At 39.8% G+C, this 20,154-nt stretch overlaps 1 protein-coding gene across 3 annotated transcripts in view; it reads left to right on the forward strand.

Moving 5' to 3' along the window:
- The window catches only part of EPB41L3 (erythrocyte membrane protein band 4.1-like 3), a 129,587-nt gene that overhangs the window by 107,262 nt on the left and 2,171 nt on the right, over positions 1 to 20,154 (forward strand). For 2 of the 3 annotated variants that reach the window (XM_006867254.1, XM_006867252.1), the window contains 6 exons: positions 1,628 to 1,663; positions 2,363 to 2,554; positions 11,842 to 11,961; positions 12,587 to 12,967; positions 13,923 to 14,054; positions 18,353 to 18,451. In XM_006867254.1, the coding sequence (XP_006867316.1) occupies positions 1,628 to 1,663; positions 2,363 to 2,554; positions 11,842 to 11,961; positions 12,587 to 12,967; positions 13,923 to 14,054; positions 18,353 to 18,451 (960 nt within the window). The remainder of the gene's footprint in view (positions 1 to 1,627; positions 1,664 to 2,362; positions 2,555 to 11,841; positions 11,962 to 12,586; positions 12,968 to 13,922; positions 14,055 to 18,352; positions 18,452 to 20,154) is intronic. The other variant, XM_006867253.1, reaches the window with a different exon arrangement.

Consider the following 20,154-nt stretch of genomic DNA (forward strand, 5'->3'; position numbering starts at 1 on the left):
TGAGGTGGATTGTCAGACTGGCAGCAGCAGTAACCTCAAGTTTAAAAGGAATTTTCAGAATGGCGTAGGACCGGGGAGTGTTTTGTTCTGTTGTGCATAAGGCCACTGTGAATTGGAAGTGACCTAATGGCACCTAACAACACCATATATAACAAAATTATATCTTAGTTTTCTAGCAATGATTTCATGTCAATAAATTTAGCAAACTGTCCCTGTAATCCTAATGTATGCTATAAATGAAAATTATTTTGATATTTTAAGTTTCTGAAGAAACCTTTAAGTCTTATTATGTAGCATAGGAAGCTTATAGATACATGTAACTAACATTGGTGGATTTTGAAGCTTAAAAATAAAGTGAACAGCTGTGAACCTACCCAACGACTAAGAATGAAGCTGTCCCCAGCACCATGTGAAAGAGGTCTGTGCACTCTGTATAACACCTAGCCACATCCCCTTCTTTTATTCAGGTAGCCAGGGCCCCGGGAGTGTGGTGGTGGTGGTGTGCGTGGAGTTGGTTCCAACTCAGTGCAACCCTGTATGGGGTTTCCGAGACTGTCAGTCTTTGAGGGAACAGAAAGCCTCATGTTTCTCCCACAGAGTAGCTGGTGAACTTGAACTGCTGACCTGCGGGTAGAAGCCCAACTCATAATGCACTAGTTGTGTAGTATAGAGCATTGGAAACGCAAGAAATCTTGTCCGTATTGGCAGATAGGAGACACTCAGACAGACTTTGTCGGTTGATAAAGGCTACTCTCTTTGATGTTAGCTCTTCTCATAGCTTGACTACTGCATAGATATTCAGCTTGAGCTGGTTACCCAAGTTATTAGTACAGATGCCAGTGCAAGGACTAGACAGGTCCTTGAAATTAAGAAATTAAGAAAGAAGAGGATTTTAGATCAATTTACTGCATAATTGACATTGTTAAAAACAAAAAAACTTAAGTCCGTATCACCTTCCCCAATTTGTTTTTAATCAAATGTGTTGGTGAAATTCAAGATTCCCAAACATGTTGAAATGTGGAAACTCTATTACATTCTTGGCACTTGGGTTTTCTGGTCTACTGGTTTGGGGTAAGTGCCTACCTAACCTCATAGGATTATTGTGAGTTTTCACACAATGCCAGGGACCTGTTGTTGTGTGGTGATAGTCGTTCCTACAGATTGTCAATTTAATCTGACTCATCACACTTTTTGAACCATTTGTAACACTCATTACATCCTGCCATCTTTCAACACACATCTATATTCTTGACACATGTGGAAGTCTCTAGGCTAAAATGTCTGAAAGAATCCTTTACTCACAAGTACCTGTCAAGCCTCTTCATTGTGTGTGAGAAAGTGGTGGTTTGTGCATAAGAAAAGAAATGACCTTTGTGGCAAGTGTAGACTGATATCCACATTTAGCAAGTTTTGATGGTGGTGGTGATGGTGTCCAACTCATAGTGACCCTGCATAGGGTTTCCAAGGCTGTAAATCTTTATGGGAGCAGAAAGCCTCATCTTTTCTCGTACGGAACAGCTGGTAGTTCAAACTGCTGCAAATTCTGATGATCTATTCTAATTCTCCAGTTTAAGAATGAATTGTGTAGTAAGACTTTATTTTTCCCCTTTTTTCTTGATGCTGGCAGTCGGACCAGGAGGAAGATGCAGAGCTCAAGGCACAGGTAGAAAATTCTTAAATAGCAAAACCACTGTGTGATAAGTCATTGTTTGTCTACAGTGTTTGAATCTCTGAATATGTTCCATAACCGGTTTACCCATTTGATGGCTGGGTATACGATGGCGTTTGTTCCTTCTTGGACCACATCCCTTACCTTTCCCTTTCTTCTCCACTTTTTTCAGAATAGTCTGATTAAGCGAATAAAGGGTGAAAATGTGTATGTCAAACATAGTAATCTTATGTTAGAGGTTGGTATTGGTACATACCATTGCATGTTGGTGTGTGGTGACTTTTTGGTGGCATACCTGTGGGCTCGCACCTTGGTGCATGCGCTGTGTGCTCTCACCTGTTAGAGGGGTGGAACTTCTCAGCTTCCTCTGACTCTTTACTCCCTCCTAGATGTAGAGCCCTTTTCCTCTGTGCATATTTAATTCTCTCTGGTTACATGTGAATTGTATTTTTTACAATTTACCTTTTTTAAGACTTGATTTATATGCTTGTGTGAACTACATTGTTTCTTTCCCCCTTGCAAATATGACATTTTCACCAGAGTGTTTGTGGTAGTGTCATGAGCCCTGATGTTCAAATTTCTATTAATGAGACTGGCATTACTTTAAAAAGAGCGAAAAGAGAAGAGAGAGGGCAAAAGAAAAAATCAGAGGTAAAATGTTGATTTTTTTGATCCTTTGTTGTCTAAACATAGGAGCTAGATAAAACTCCAGATGACCTGGTGAAACATCAAACCAACATTAGTGAGCTGAAAAGGACCTTTTTAGAAACTTCCACAGACACTGCCATAGCAAATGAGTGGGAAAAGAGGCTTTCCACATCCCCGGTGAGACTGGCCGCCCGACAGGAGGATGCGCCCATGATCGAACCACTTGTGCCTGAAGAGGTCAGTGTCGCAACTTCAAGTTGGAACTGTCTTCTGTTCCTGAGCCTTGTTTTACAGGGTCTGGAACTGGGGAGAAGGATTTGGTGAGCTGTTTAGAGAATCTTACCTCGTAACTGTGAGGTATGAATGAGTGACTCAGGACTCCAAAGGAAAGCTGCAAAAGAAATAGTTAGGTAGCTCAGGAGTGAATAGTTACAAGCGCATACATAGATGGTGCTTCGAATAAATGAGGAAGTGGGAGGTCCCACTGCAAATTGGCTTATTAACAACCAAGAGCCTAACATCTTACAGTGAGAAGAAGCTGAGACACTATCTTAATGAGCTGACTTTTTCTGAATATATTTTCTTCCACTGTATTAACACATGCCCTGAAGTGCTCCATACAGGGTTTTCATGTTTCTCGTTAGTTACAAAATAGCCCTACTATTGAGATTAAAAGGAGCTCTGGTAGCGTAGTGGTTACGAATCGCGCTGTGAACCACAAGGTCAGCAGTTCAAAACTATCAGCTGTTACGCTGGAGAAAGATGAGGCTTTCTGCTCCCATAAAGATTTACAGCCTCGGAAACCCTGTACAGGGTCGCTATGAGTTGGAACCCACTCAACGGCACATAACAACAACATTGAGATTAAGGCTTGACTGAATGGTGATCTAAAGTTGATAGTGTTTTAGGTGTAATTGAGATCCTATACCAGGCTTTTTTCTGTTAAGTGAAAATTGGTGTCTTATCTATCTGGTTTTTCACGGCAAAAGGAAGGGCCAGAAATTTCTTTTTAATTAAGACTCTCCTTCTAGCAAAGCCCCCTTTAAATGTGCAGCCAGAGAATGTGAGAGTTCGGCTGTTACAAAAGGACCCCTACGTGTGAGAGTCAGATTGCTCTAGTGGTAATTTGACTGCCTTCTGTTGGGTGCCATCTTACTTTCTCTTTCAAAACAAAGAGTTTCTGAAAACTGCATCATACAAGCATTTGTATTGATTAAACTCCTTGTCAAAGACCCCTTTAATGTGAAATTTGTATTCAGGAAGCCGGCACAGAATAGAATTAAATTAAAAACATAGGCCTTAATTGGAGACAATTCCTTTAAACAGTGTTCTAAGTACACTGCTTCGTGGTATAAAGAAAAATTAAGCACATTGTTGGTCATGTTCTAAACCTCATTTGAAAGCTGTTTATCAAAAGGGACCATCTCACTATTACTGTGTCATTATTGTTGTCGTCGTCATTGTTAAGTGCCATCAAATTGATTCTGATACATAATGACTCTACAGGGTTTCCAAGGAGCAACTGGTGGCTATGAACCGTCAACATTGTGGCTCACAGTCCAGTGCTTATCCTGTAGTACCACACCAGAGTTCATTATTGTAGTCCTTGCATTATTGAGTGTGTCGTTTGTCAGTTATGATTTCAAAACTTTTATTGTGTTACTTACCAAATTTGGCTTACATTGTCTGTATTGCTACTTTTGAAAGTAAGCAGGACAGTGTTGGTTCTAAAGATACTGAATCAAGTAAAAACACAAAATAGCCACCAAACAAAACAAAATTTCAATTTCCATGCTTCTTTAAGAACACAGTTGGTTGTAGCCATTTTGAATGGAAGAGAGCTTCAAAAAGTTATTGGAAAAATGGAATTAAAAGATACTGAAAAATTTCCACGAATTTCTTGAGACCCCCTTGTGGTAGGTAGCTTTGAGAAGTTAAGTGGTGTAGTAATTTGTTGTTGCTATGTGCCGTGGAGTTGGTTCCGACTCATAGCAACCCTGCACAGGGTTTCCGAGGCTGTAAATCTTTACGGGAGCAGAAAGCCTCATCTTTCTCCTGCGGAACAGCTGGTAGTTTCGAACTGCTGACCTTGCGGTTCACAGCCTGATTCGTAACCACTACGCTAAAGATCTGGGCTACTAGACAGTAAAAAATACATTTATTCCTCAGATAAAACTCTCTGATTGAAAGAGAAAGACACTAGATGCTCCTAAAGTACATCATTAATTTAAGGCTGTGATCATTTGAATACACTGAACTTTCCTAGGTTAGTAATGCCTGTTCTTTGGTAATGCAGAAGAACTGGAATGAGCCCAGGAAAATGATTGTTTTGTTTTAGTGATTAAAGGGTGGAAACGGGTCTTGTGCTGAAGAGCACAGCAGTTTGGTTGTTCAGAATGGAGAAGGCAAAGATTTACTTTGTACCTGAGTTCAGGTGTGGAGGCTGTTCCTTAGTTCTCCATCACTGCTGTGGAAAAGGGAAATCACAGAAAGAAGTAAGCCAGGGAGAAAGTGAAACATCTTAAAACAAGACTTTATTTACCACTAGTGTCCAAGGACTCTGGCAGAGCAGCTCCCAGAAGCTCTCAGTGGTGGAAGAAGAGAGAGGCAGGGCACATCTGGCACTATGGAAGGGTGGTCTGCCTGTCCCTGCCACCTCCTCTCCACGACACTGTACAAAATGACCGACATCCAGGTTTTACTTTACTGAAGGATCCCAAAATAGGCTTGCATGTCCCTGGGTGGTACAAACGATTAGGTGTTAGTTAAAAGTTTGAATCCATCCAGAGTCTCAGAAGGAATACCTGGCAATCTACTCTAAAAAACAACAAAACCCAGCACCTGGACCGTGCACAGTTCCACTCTGACATGACACACATAGGGTCACCAGGAGTTGGAGTTGACGTTAATGGTAGAACTAGGCTTAGACAAATGAGAAAGTTCTGGTGCTCTAAATTCTCACCAATTTCTATATTAAAAACAAGGCTTTAGTTATTAGTTTCATGAAAAGCACAAAAGATAACATTATCCTCCAGCTGGTGGTGATTATGTGCTGTAGAGTTGGTTCCGACTTAGTGACCCTGTACAGGGTTTCTGAGATGGTAAATCTTTACGGGAGCAGAAAACCTCATCTTTCTCCCTAGGCATATATAAAAACATATTGGTCTACAGACATACCTCTAAGAAATGAAATATGGAAAGGAAGCATTTTTTTAAGTAAACTGCTAATTTGATATCATCCTATTATTTAATAAAGATCACTTTCAGTTAATTGAACAGTAATCTGCCACTTTAGTAAAAAAAAAAAAAAAAGTCCTTTTTTTTTTCTTCTTCTAATTTGTATTACTTTGAAAATTTAGTAATTTTCCCAGGAAGTTGAAAGCATTGCAAAATGAGCGTGTATGCTGTTCACTTGGATGATTTAAAAGCTCTTCACATGATTCTAGTATACAGCCCAGTTTTAGGACCACTGTGAGGGTCAGTACTCTTACTGAAACCCAAGGAGAGGAAATAACTCCTGTATGACATGTGCACGGCAGCATAGGGCCTACTTTCCCCATTATGATAGGAGATGACTGAGTAAATAATTGAATGAATCAGTGGGCATATACATGTCACTATCTTCTGTGGTTCTTACTGTTAAGTTGCCATTAAGTTGATTCCAACTCCAAGGAAACCTCGAGTGCAGAGTAAAACTGTGCTGCATAGGTTTTCAAGGCTGTGACCTTTCATAAGGAAATGAACAGACCTGTCTTTCAGGTGCCTTTGGGTTAGTTTGAACTGCCAACCTTTAGAATTATAGTTGACCGCTTAACCATGTGCACCAGCCCCAGGTGCCTGTCTATATTCTTTTTGTTAGGTGCTGTCTTGTCAACTTTGATTCGTATGACCCATGTGACTGAGTAGAGTCCCCACAGGGTTTTCTTTGCTTTCGCCTTTACAAGGGTAGGTCAGTCTTCCTTTCAAATATCAACTTAGGTTTGAACCACCAGCCTTTTGATTAACAGTTGACTGCTTAACCATGTGTACCACCAGGGCTCCTTTACTTTATTCTTCGGTGTGGTTGTTGTTAAGTGCTGTTGAGTTGATTCCGACCCATAGCGACCCTGTATAGGGTTCTAGATTCTAGTACAAACAGATTTCTAGATTTTCAGGTTTTCTGTATCAGCACCATTTCTTACCTCTGTTTTTGTTGTTGTTGGTAGTCCTTGCACACTGAGCTTTGTGTGGGCTTTCCAAGGCTGTCAGTCTTTACAGGAGCAGAAAGTTGCTCCCCTGGAGCGTCTGGTGGGCTTGAACCGTCGACCTTGCAGATAGTTAGCAGTGCAGTGCCTATGCTATAGAGCCACCACACTCCCCTCATCTCTGTTTTTGTTGTAAAGTGCCATAGAGTCAGTGTGACCGTATAGGGTTTCTGAGGAGAAGCTGGTGGGTTTGAACCACCAATTTTGTGGTTAGTAGTCCAGTGCTGATCCTACAACACTACACCAGGACTCTATTAACTGTACTAAACTGAGTTGGAGTTGACCTTATGTGGCATTTAGTTTAAAAATCCAATTCTGTGTTACTTTTCTATGTGATTGAACAAACACTTCTGAATTTAGACAGTGTTGACATTTTCAATTACAAGACATATTTTTTAAATTAGTTGATGCCAGGTAACAGGGTATGTTAAAAACTATTGTTTGCTACTGGTTTGTGTGTGTGTGTGTGTGGGGGGAGTTGTTTTTTTTAAGTGTTCATCTTAAGAATGATGTTTATTAGCTCAATGATTATAAGAAGCCTAGCACTGTTATGCTAAAAAGTGCTTGCAATTTTGACTTTCCTCCCTATTTCTCATTTCTGTTTGAAAAATAGGCTACAATTGAAAATAAAATGTGAAACGCATAGACTTGCTCTACACTTAATGATTACACATGGTACATTTCATCTTTTGAGTACGTTCCCCCAAGATACAGCAGGACAGGGAATTTATTTCTCCTTTGGAAATGACTTGCTTGTTCCTTACTAAAAAGGGTCATAAGGAAAAAAAAAAATGCTATCAAACTATATCAGTAGATATATAGAAAAATATTCCATATGTTCCCCCTGCAAGCTCTGCAGGTTAATCACAAACAGGGATTTTTGAATCACTGTCATAAAATTACATTGTTTACAAACACAGTAAGGAGGGAGGTCCATTCTTTTAGAAACTATGAACTTTCTATTCTTTTTTTTATAAGCACTCAACTGCACTCACCAGCCATTCCTCAGAATCAACTAGACAGTGCGTAACAATGTGCTGTGTGTCTCTACTCCATGTCCAGAGATAGGTCCAGTAGCTGATAGATAGATGACAGGCCATTGGCATTATGCCAATTAAATCCTAAAGCTAGAATTAAAAAGTAAAACGAGAATTCCTAAAGTGACATAATTACCTTCATTTTCTCTCTTAACTTGGTAACCTTGTTAGAGTGCTAAAGAAAAGTATGGTTTAAAATACTTATTTTGAAGTTGACTTTTAAGAATTAGTCACTGAACATCTTATAAAAGTTTAAATAAAACTTATAATCTTGAGTATGTTTCTAATGTTTATTTTGGGACATTAAAGAAGTCAGTGTAGGTATTAAGAGGATGTACTCAAATCTGTGGCCAATATAGTGACCCTGTTGACAACTTTGTGTCAGGTAGCAGATAAATTGGGAGTGCAATCAAATGCTCATCAGATGTAGAGTTGAGGATATTTATTCTAAGAAATATGTATATTTTTTTTAATTTCCAAGCATTTTTCCTTTATAACTCACTTGCAGAGAAACAATACATCTAAACATTCTTAAAATACCAGGGAACCCTCCGAATCACTCCTGCCTATTTTGTTTGCATAAATGAAAAATGTTTGAGCCATAGAAACATCAGTATTTCAGGGGGAAAAAATGCTGCTCTTTGGAAATAATTATTCAGTGCTGAGATAATTTCAAACTATTTTTCAAATTAATGATTTGCTTCATAAAAATGAATGAGTATTATAATGAGTATATATATACATAAATGTGATAGGTACATATATCACAATAAAAGTTCTCTTCCTAACTTTACTTTTTGGAAATTGTCTACTTCCTCTTCTCCAACCCAACCCCCTTTATTCAAGCAGATGAAAGAAGAAAGAGAGATTTCTGAAAAAGTTATATTTTTGCATCAAGGAAGCGCTCCATTCCTTGAGTCTGAGGTAAAAAACAAACATAAAGGAGTATCCCAAAAGGAATTGCTCTTCAGACTTCATGTCATTAAAATGTCTTTAGTTCTTAGTTTCCTTATTAAATTTACCTTGTTTAATGCTAAGGTAAGTATATAATGTTTCCGTAGACTCTGGGGAGAGGTTTGCGTAATTTTCTTAATATTGTCTTTGCCCAGTTTTATCATTTATTTATAGTTTCTCTTCAGAGTTGATTCTTTGTCTGTCATTGGCACATTATGATTCTACTTTCTGTGATAATCTTACTGAAATGTTTTGTTGTCTGTTTTACTGACACAGTGAGGCTAATGGAGATGATCTTGCTTGATTTCCTAAGTTCTGAATCTGTGTTGGTTTTTCCACTAGCAAAGTGTCATAAAGAAAATGCAGGAAGGAGACTCTGCTGGCTCTGTGGTCACCTCTCGTCAAATAATTTTCCAGAAAACTGTCCCATCAACCCAAGAGGTTATTGTTTAATTCATTTCATTTCATCCAGCACCAGCATGTATATAAATGTATCATTCATCTTCCTAAATTACACATATTTCTAGATTCAAGTTTTTAGACTGACTATGAAAGTAAAAACATCATAGTTTAAAATGTAAACTAAGGCACTGACCAGCGTCTGGTTTGGTTTTTTGATCCTCTATAACCTGGCATAGTGCTTTAAGATAAGCAGACTGCAACCATAAGGTCGGCAATTCAAATCCATCAGTGCTCCTAAGAAACCCTATGGTGGTGGTGATGTCCCATGGAGTTGGTTCCGACTCAGAGCAACCCTGCATAGGGTTTCCGAGGCTATAAATCTTTACAGGAGCAGAAAGCCTCATTGTTCTTCCAAGGAACAGCTGGTAGTTTTGAACTGCTGACCTTGAGGGTAGCATCCCGACTCGTAACCACTATGCTACCAGAGATCCTTGGAACCCCTATACTGGGCAGCTATGAGTTGGAACCGACTTGATGGCACTTCACAGCAACCACAACAATATAAGCTGTTAGAGGAGTCCTGGTATGGTGTTATAAACACTCGACTTCATGATCAGTTTGAACTGCATGGTCAGCCGCTCCTCAGAAACCCTGTACAGGGTTGCTATGACAGGACTTAACAAATAACGTGTTATTTGTTATTCAGCTGCTTGCCTGCTCATATGCTGGTAGCCCTTTTGAATATCAAGATTTCTTAACTGTGGTTTTTTTCTGCCTTACATTAAAGACAGTGACAAAAAGACTGCCAACATTATGAACTTTAGTTGTAAATAACATTAAAATGCTCTACAAAACATGAACTATTTATAAGAGGCTTCAACAACGAATGCCTTTAGGTGGGAAATATTTCATTACAATGCATAGAACAAAAACATACTCAATATTTAATAGATGATAAATATTGTGATGGATTTTCCCCATTTTATGTCAAGTGCCATCAAGTCAGCCCTGACTCATAGTGACCCTGCACAGGGTTTCTGAGGCTGTGCATCTTTGTTAGAGGATAAAGCCTCATTTTTCTCCCACAGAGCCGCTAGTAGTCTCAAACCGCCAACCTTGTGGTTCACTGCCCAGTGCTTATCCACAGAGCCCCCCCTCTTCCGCTTCTTTTTACAATAAAGTGTTGTAATTTCCTTATATGGAAAATGATTTTTACAGAAATTTGTGAAACGCTGGCACATTCATTTTTGAGAAGCAAAAATATGTAGTATTACATTTAAAATGTAAAACTAATTTTTATCCACTCAAGTGAAGCTAAGAAATAAATTTCAGTAATGGTATTCAGTCTTAAAATATAAAGTGATCACTTATCATAGGTCAAATAATGCTTCTTACAAAATTTACTACCAGAGCATGTGTAGATTTCAAGAAATAATGGCCTTACAGCTAGTTCTACATGTAGAATGTAGTCTGTGTTGAAGGTTGTACTTTCTAAATCTCAGGTGATCAGTAGATGATACGGCCAGCACTGGGCAGTTACATCACAGACCTAAATGTAGCGGTCACCCGATTTTCTTAAGGGATTCTTATTTGAGGAATGAGATACCACCAGAATTTCTAATTTAGCTTTTATATCTCAAATATAGGGCACAGAGGATTGGGTTATTGTAGACAAAATACCCTCTGAGGTAGTTGATGGTGATTTGAAACAGATTGTGACTTACAAGGTGGTGACTGTGAGCAGTAAGACCGGCGACATCCCAGCCGATGTACTGAAATCTAGCACCTGGGAAATGCAAAGCTTCGATGATTTGGCACAAGAAATGCAGTTGAAAGAAGAAAGCAAGCAGAAAATGTACACGTTAGGAAAATCATATGACACAGTATCTGGAAAAATCGTGACCATGACTGGAAAAACTAAAGAAGGGGAGAAAGTGTCAGCTGCCACTCTGGAAACTCTGGAGAAGTTGGAGAGAGGGGTGTCTGAGTCGGTGAAGACCATCCCTGTCATGGCAGACTTTGAGGTCCTGGAAGCCATCTCAGATGAGAAAGCCAAGAGGGGACCTGAGGTCCAAACAGCAAAGAGGAAATTGTCAGAATCCCTGACGCCTATAAAGGAAGCCGAGTCACGGCTGCAGAGTCCTGAAGAAGAAGAGCTCAAGAAAGCTCAGAGGCTGGGCAAGGACGTGGGACTCCTCTACAGTGGCCTGGAAAGCTCGCAGTTCAGCAAAACAAAGCAGGTCCCCAAGAGCGAGGCCTTGCAAGTAGGACTGTTTGGTCCCAGGAGGAAGAGCCTGTCTGAGTGGAAATACTCCCAAGAGCCCACAGTTACGGTTGCTACTGCCCATTACGTTACCGAGTCGTCGTCCTCCCGAGTGGTGGTAACCAGTGGCTTCCATTGGGGCCACAGTTTCAGATTCAAGCATGACTTTTTCTGAGGCAGTGCCCTTCTACCCTGAGCCTTCCCGTTCTCTTGTTGCTTGGCTTTATGTTGTTAAGAGCAGCCAACCCAGCTTTTTTTTTTTTTTTTTTACTTTTTCATGGTTAAATCAGTACCGCAGTGCGGCGTAGGCATTAAAACACTTTGTTTATTTCCAGCACCCTGTTCCCGAGACGCAGTAGTGCTGCTGTGGCTTGCAATGAAGGAAAATGACCCGCTTACACCAGCATCACTCCAATCCCAATAACTCTCTCTGCTTTTCCTTAAAAAAAAAGCTCATGGTCACCTCAATTTGCTATTTTATTTACCATTTTCTGTTTCCAAACACTGTATCTTAAATGCCTTCATGCCTCTACCCTTTTTCCTCTGCCTACAGTTTTGTCTAACAGTCTGAATGAGTATGTGTGTATCTCTTGTGCTTGACTCTACGTTTCTTGGTTCACTCAGACTAAACAGTCTTCTGGTGAAAAACTCATGGATGGCTCTGAGATCTTCAGTTTATTAGAATCTGCAAGAAAGCCGACAGAATTCATAGGAGGGGTTACTTCTACTCAAAACTGGGTTCAGGTGGCCATTTGATTTAGTCCTTCCTGTTTCTGCCTTCCCATTTCCATTTCTTTATGCTTTCTAGGTGTGTGTATGTGCGTATGTGCTTGCACACATGTGTTTTATATCCAACCAGCTTTGCCTTCAACACCTCAAAAGTTATCATCAGTTTTTTGTTTTTTTTCCTTTGTGCCTGCTTGAGGTATCTGTCATATGCCTTGAATTCCATTTCAAAAGTGCACTTCAGAGATTCAAAGATAATGATATTTAAAATTGTAATGCATTTCATCTCAAGAGCATTTTATCTCATTTGTTGGGTCTAAGAAAGTGATTCAAACCAAGGCAAGTGAGTTACAGTGCTTTTGGCTTTTTAACATGTTTTCATTGCATTGTGTACTGCAGTGTCTTTCCTTTGTGGATGTTCTCTTGTAGCAGCTTAGATTCAAGTGTGTGTGTCAGGGACAGCAAGTCTGCATCAAAGATCCTGGTGGGAGGAAGGAAAGTAATTTAGATTTTTGTAAGTGTTTTTGGCTATACACACTTGACACTGGCTTTTGTCATCCTTTTTTTTTTCTTTTTAATCTGTTTTATTTTTATCTCTGTTCTATGGAGAGTCACACTTAACATCAGCTTCTTTTTCACGCAGAAAATGGAAACCAAGACAAGCTCCAGTGAAGCAGAGTCAGACACCACCCAGCACCACCAGCTTCTCAGCACTGAGAAGGTTGTGCAGGAGACGGTGTTGGTGGAGCAAAGACACGTGATGAGCGTGCATGCAAGTGGGGATGCTTCTCACGCGGCCGGAGATGACGTGGATGTGGCTGTGCAGGCAGCCTCTGAGGCCTCCAGTGTTAAAGCGAAGGAGGGCTCTGCTCTGACGGAGGGGGCTAAAGAAGAGAAAAGGGAGATTGCTGGTAGGGCCGTCCCAGAACAGGAAGAAACAGCTGTAGCTTCCCAAGAACAAGAGGAGGAGCAGAGTACAGCAGTCCACGTTTCTGAGACTTTGGAACTAAAACCTCATTTTGAGGTAATTAGTAGTTGATGTTGTTTTTCACACTAAAGTTGAAACAGTTACATCATTCTTTTAAAATATAAAATGGAACTAAGTCCCACTTCTTATCTTTCTCAAGTGCAGTTTGTTTCTCCTTTTATTTTCTTTTGCAAGGTAATAATGGGTCTTCATGCTGATTTCCATCTTGGGAGCCACAAGCAAATGGTTGTTGTTGTTAAGTAAGGTTCAGTCAGTTCTGATAGTGACCCTGTATAGGGTTTCCAGTGAGCAACTGGTGGGTTTGAACCACCAATCTTAAGAGTTCAAACCAACCTTGAGATTGTGTGCTTATCCTACAGCACCACACCAGGCAACCACAAGCAAACACAGTGTAGATTTTTAATAATATAAAGTTCTAAGAAATGATGTCTGCTCTCACTATAGTTACTGTAAATGGTGGTGAACCTGGGGAATACAGTTAGCTAAAATATTTAAAAATGTGATAAATTTATCTCTAGTCAGTGTACTTTATCCAGTACCAAGACCATACTGGCAAGGGTGGCAAATGCCAGGGATGTACTGATTCTTTAGTCTTTTTTTATTGGGGTCCCTAAACTATTTTGAGGACTAATGTCTTATTGACTCTGCCTTCTAAGAAGTTAACTATAGAAAAGCTAATGGATCTTAGTTTGTCAACTTTTGTTTATGAAATAGAGAAGGATGAGTATAAAAATGATATTTTTTTTCTTTTTTATTTCCTTCAAAATTCTTTTTTTTTTTTTAACATAGAACATTCTATAGTAAAGAATTATGTGAAATTCTGGGAGGCTGTTTGACATACCTCTGTGCTGTCTCATTCCTCAATTTATCTCCCATAGAATATGTAATATTTATGTCTTACTGATCAGTGCTTGTACTCATCAAGAGGGGGAACAAACTAAACTATTTGTTCAAACTATAATTGTACTCTTCTTACTTCCCATTGGCGCAGTCGTCAACTGTGAAGACAGAAACCATCAGTTTTGGCAGCGTTTCACCAGGAGGTGTAAAGTTAGAAATTTCTACCAAGGAAGTGCCAGTAGTTCATACAGAAACAAAAACGATAACATACGAATCATCACAGGTAAGACCGTTTATAATTTGCATATTTAAGGGTGATGGTATTGTGTGCGAGTCAGTTTTGACTCATAACACACCTACGCACAACAGAACAAAACAGTGCCCTGTCCTGCTCCATCCTCAGAGTGTTTGAGCCCAGTGTTGCTGCTACTAGGTCAATCAGCCTTGTTGGGGGTAGTGGGGGACGTCTTTCTCTTTTTCACTGACCCTCCATTTTCCAAGCATGATGTCCTTCTCCAGAGATTGGAGTCTTAAAACATACATCTGTTTGACATATATCTGTGTTGCCTCACTCCTCAACTTACCTCCATGTATTATATATTTATGTCATATTAATCAGTGCTTGGAGTCCTGGTGTTGGCACTGTTGGATAAGCACTGGACCGGAAAGTTGGTTTGCACCTCAAGGATGGCAGTTCAAACCCACCAGCTGCTCCTTGCTATGAGTCTGAACTGACTTGACAGCACTTATCAGCAACAACAAATCAGAACTTATGCTCACCAAGAGAGGGAAAAACCCAAAACTGTATTTGTGCAAACTTTATTATTAAAGAAATTACAGGCAGCCAATGTGACAACTGTTGTCTTCAACTTCTTATTCCCAGCATAGTAAATTGTATGGCCGTCCAATTCGAAGTGGCCAATACTAGCCCATTTCAGTTCACTGATGACTGAGCTCTCGACCTTTAGGTGTTCCATTTCTTTTTGACAACTTTGCTCCATTCACATCATTAAGGTCAAATCTACTTTAAGGAGTCAGCTCTTCCCCAGTCTTTAACAACTTCAATTATTTCTCCATTTATCATGATGTTGTTTATTAGTCCAGTTGTGAGTATTTTCATCTTGTTTACACTGAGATGCCATTCATACTGAAAGCTATATATAGTCTTTGATCTTCATCAGTAAGTATTTCAAATCCTCTTGGTTTCCAGCAACAAGGTTGTATTATCTGTATATAGCAGGTTGTTAATGAGTTTTCCTCCTGTCCTGATGCCACGTTATTCTTCCTATATAATCCAGTTTCTCAGATTATTTGCTCAGATTGAATAAGTATGGTGAAAGGATAAAACCCCAGGACGCACTTCCTATTTTAAACTATGCCGTATCCCCTTGTTCTGTTCTACCAACTGCCTATGTACAGGTTCCTCATGAGCACAATTGCATGTTCTGGAATACCCATTCTTCACAATGTTTTCCATAGTTTGCTATGATCCACATGGTCAAATGGCTTTGCATAGTCGATAAAGCATAAGTAACAATCTTTTTTGGTATTCTCTGCTTTTAGTAAGATCCATCTGACTGCAGCAATGATATCCCTTGTTCCATGTCCTCTTTTGAATCTGGCTTACATTTCTGGAAGTTCCCTGTCTATGTATTGTTGCAACTATTTTTTAATTATCCTCAGCAATATTTTACTTGCCTGTGATATTAATGATATTTTTCAGTGATTTCCACATTCCTTTGGGTCACTGTTTATTGAGATGGACACAAATGTGGCTCTCTTTCAATCGGTTGACCAGGTCAGGTAGCGTCTCCCAAATTTCTTGGCATAGCCAAGAGAGCACCTCTGGTGTTGCATCAGTTTGTTGAAATGATTCAATTTGAATACCATGAATTCGTGGATCCTTTTTCACCAATACCTGTGGTGTAGCTTAGACTTTCCATTAATACCAGCCAGTTCTTCATCCTATACTACCTCTTGAAATGATTGAACATCAATTAATTCTCTTTGGTATAGTGACTATGTATATTTCTTCCATCTTCTTTTGGTGTTTTCTGCATCCTTCAACGTTGCAAGCTGAAGCATGAAATTTTTCTTCATTTCTTTCAGCTTGAGAAATGTTGAGCATGTTCTTCCCTTTTGTTTTTCTAATACCAGGTCTTTGTACATTCATTATAATACTTTATGTTGTCTTCTCAAGCTGCCTTTGAAGTTGTCTGGTCTTATCTTTAAGTTTTTCATTTCTTCCAGAGCTTTAGCTTCTCTACATAAGAGCAAGTTTCAGAGTCTCTTCTGACATCCATTTTGGTCTTTCCTTTCTTGTCTTTTCAGTATACATATATATGATATTCTTGATGTCATCCCACAACTATTCTGGTCTTCCTTAATTGATATATACTGCATCAAATGTGTTTTTGAGATGATCTCTAAATTCAGGCTAGATATGTGTAAGGTCATTTTTTGGCTCACGTGTACTTGTTTTAATTTTCATCAGCTTTAGCCTGCACTTTTACATATGAGCAATTGATGGGGTCTGTTCCACAGTCTGTCCAGGACCTTATTTTGGCTGATGATACTGAGCTTCTCCATTGTCTCTTCTTACAGATGTAGTCAATTGATTATGGTATATGCCATCTGGTAAGGTCCATGTATATTGATAAATGTTTTTTGCAATAAGTAAGTCATTAGTTTTACAAAATCCTATCATACAAGTGCCAGCATAATTTCTGCTATCATGGCCACATTTTCCAACTACTGACCCTTTTTAGCTTTGCATTTTCTCATTCCAATCACTAGTAATTATCAATGCATCTTTGAACAATTTGCATGTTTGAACAATTTCAGGCTGAAGAAGTTGGTAGAATTTGATTTTTTCATCACTGGCTTTAGTGATTGTTGCATAAGTTTGAATAATAGTGATATTTATTAACTGTTCTTCCTTGTTGTTATGTGCCATCAAATAGGTTCCGACTCATGGCAACCCTGTATAGAGTTTCTAAGGAGCAGCTGGTGGGTTTGAATCACCAACCTTACAGTAGCAGTCTAGTGCTTATCCTACAGCAGCACACCAGGACTTGTGGATATTATCCTATTGTAGACAGCATTGTACTTCAAGATCTTGAAATGCTTTTTTTGAATGTGACTCTATTTATCTTCACTATGGTGTTCCCATCATAGTAAATCATATGATTGTCCAATCCAGTGTAACCGGTACCAATTCATTTCAGCTGAATGCCTAGGATGTTTCCTTTTGACTATTTCTAATTTTCCTAGATTCATACTCCATACATTCCATGTTATGATTATTTATGGATGTTTATTCCTGTTTCTTCCTATTTTGAGAGTTGCCACATTAGCAAATGAAAGTCCTGAAAACATTGCTCCGTTCACATCGTTAAAGTCAAGTCTGTGTGGAGTCAGCTCTTCCCCAGTGTGATGCCATCCAACCTGAGGGGTCATCATTAGACCTATATCTGCAAATATTCTGGTGCTATTCATAAAAATCTCAGTGGTTAACCATTCAGAGTTGGCTACCTGTTCTTCCTAGTCTGCCTTAGTGTGAAAGCTCTGCTGGAACGTGTCCACTGTGGGTGACCCTGTGATACCTGAAATCCTGGTAGCTTAGCTGTCAGCATGGTAACAAGCCACCAACCACCACACTGCAATAGACTGACAGACGAGGGGTGAACATTGAAATATAACTATGTGGTATATAGGAGTCCTAGTGTGGCGCTGTCTATCAAGATCAATACAGTAATTGTTATTTTATTTTGATCTTGGAGAGCAGCTAACTTTACTAGGCCTTCATATATTTCAAAAAGTAGAAGGAAGCCGAAAACCATTTTCCTGGATATAGATAAGTAAAAGTACTAACGCGACAATCTGTTGTTCATAGTTCTGAAATCCTGGTTTTTTATGACAGTTAACTGTGGCCATTAATTACCACTTAATTGATTTCTTTTTGCATTTAGCAGCATCCCAAAGATGCTGCTTGAGAAGCCCAATAATTGTGGAGATTATTACATAAACCTTAATGCCGTAGAGTCCTGGTGTGGCGCTGCAGGGTAATGCGCTAAACCGCAAGGTCAGTGGTTCAAACCTGCCAGCTGCTCCTCGGAAACTCTATACAGAGTCACCATGGATCAGAACCGACTCAACAGCACTTAACAACAATAGCAACCAATGGCAGTAGGTCTTGGTTTGTTTTTGAATAGTGGTTGAGTGGTAGAATTCTCACCTTTCTGCTGGAGATTCAGGTTTCCTTTCTAGCCAATGCACATAGTACACAGCCACCAGCAATCTGTCAGTGGACGTTTGTTTGGAGTTCCCATGGTGCTTCTAGACTGGTTGGTGTGAACTAGGAAGAAAGGCTTGGTGTTCTATTCCCAAAATCCAGCTGGTGATAACCATGTAAATCATAATATTCTAATCCACATACGTCTGAGTAGCATTTTGTTTTGTTGTGCTTGGGGACTCGATGAATTGGGGGTGACTAGAGAGCAGTAACAGCTAGCACCTTCCATCAACGTTGGGTGCCAATACAGTGATCTGGGGGTGATGTCTCTCCCTCTGATGGTACAGGTGGATCCTGGTGCTGATTTGGAGCCGGGCGTGCTGATGAGTGCACAGACCATCACCTCAGAAACTACCAGCACCACAACCACTACCCACATCACCAAAGTAAGTGAATGGGAACCAAGCTGAGCTTTTCTGGAAACTGGAGCTAGAACTTCTAACAGGTCAGGTGCCACAGCAAGCAGAGTCCTGTCTGTAAGACTTCCAAGGTCAGTACAGGGGAGCTTTGACAGCCACTCCTCCTGTGCTAATGATACACTTGTCCTCTTTAGAAACAGACATTCTGATACCCTTTGATTAACACTTATTCCAGTGCTTACCCAAACAAAAAGCACTCTACTATGTGTTGGTGTGATGCTGTGGATTAATGCGCTGGACTGCAAAGTTGGTTTGGACTGCAAGATCAGCAGTACAGGGTTACCAGCTGCTCCTTGTAAACCCTATAGAGGGTCGCTATGAGTCAGAACTGACTCAACAGCACTTAAATAGCAACGTAGCTTAACTATATCACATGCGAGTAACATTTAGCTGAAGATATTTCAAACATGGTTGCAACAGTACATTAACAGAGAACTGCCTAAAATTCAAGTCAGATTCAAAAGAGGATGCGTAACAATGATTATCCTTACTGATGCCAGATGGATCTTGACTGAAAGCAGAGAATACCAAAAAGAGGTTTCCATTTGTTTTATTGACTGTGTAAAGGCTTTTGATTGTGTGGATCATGACAGGCTATGTGCAACATTGTGAAGAATGGATATTCCAGAGCAAACTTAATTGTGCTCTGGAGGAACCTATACATAGACCAAGAGGCAATTGTTCAAAAAGCACAAGGGGATACTGAATAGTTTAAAATCAGAAAAGGTGTGTGTCAGTGTTCTATCCTTTTGCCATATTTTCAGTCTGTATGTTGAGCAGATAATCCGGGAAGCTGAATTAGAAGAAGAAGGTGGCATCAGGATTGGGAGAAGGCTCATGAACAGCCTGCGATATGCAGATGATAAAACCTTTCTTGCCAAAAAGAAAGAGAATTTGAAATACTATCAACCTATATGTGATTGGAATACCTAAATGGGTTTCTAGAACTTGCCCAGTGAAATGGGCTTACTGCGGAGCCTTTGTGGTCTATAGGACCTTAGGTGGAGCCCTGACCTCCTTCCAAAACTTTCTGAGGTGGAACATTTCCACTTGAAAGGACAAGCAAACCAGCCTGGAACAGCTAGAGGAACAGAAGATACTCTGAAAATGAAGACCAGTAGGAAAAATCTAAAATCAAAAATGACAGTCTGATTGGCTACTATAAGACCAAGCAAATTGTTCACCGGGGAGTTATCATGGCAAGCAATCAAGTCCCTTCAGGACAAATCCCCCTCCAAAACTGAAACTCAGAACACACGAGCAGGCATATAAGCTTGCTGGCGACCACACTGGTCTGATAGTGAGTGGAAGAGGGGGAAAGGCAGCAATGAAAAATACGGGCTGAGTTCAACCACATTCCATAGACTCCCGTTGACTTGCAAATGAGAGAGAGAAAGGGAAGGGCTAGTTGGTCTGAAGAGTGGTGAGACCTGGGAACTCCTAAGCCTCCATTGAACAAGGACTTGGCCATAGAGGGCTAGAGCTGAGAGCAATGCATACAGCTGATATGACGTGAGAGGAGATGCACAAGAACACCCAAACCTGTAGATAATACCCATTTGACCTAGCTTCAATGGCTTGATGATCCGAACTCAACTAGATGGAGATTTAAAAAAAAAAAAAAGCTTTTGATAAAGGAAACAAGGGTAAATTGCTACAATTTGATGACC

This window comes from Chrysochloris asiatica, unplaced genomic scaffold, assembly GCF_000296735.1.
Source record: "Chrysochloris asiatica unplaced genomic scaffold, ChrAsi1.0 scaffold00103, whole genome shotgun sequence".
In the NCBI taxonomy this organism is placed as follows: Eukaryota; Metazoa; Chordata; class Mammalia; order Afrosoricida; family Chrysochloridae; genus Chrysochloris; species Chrysochloris asiatica.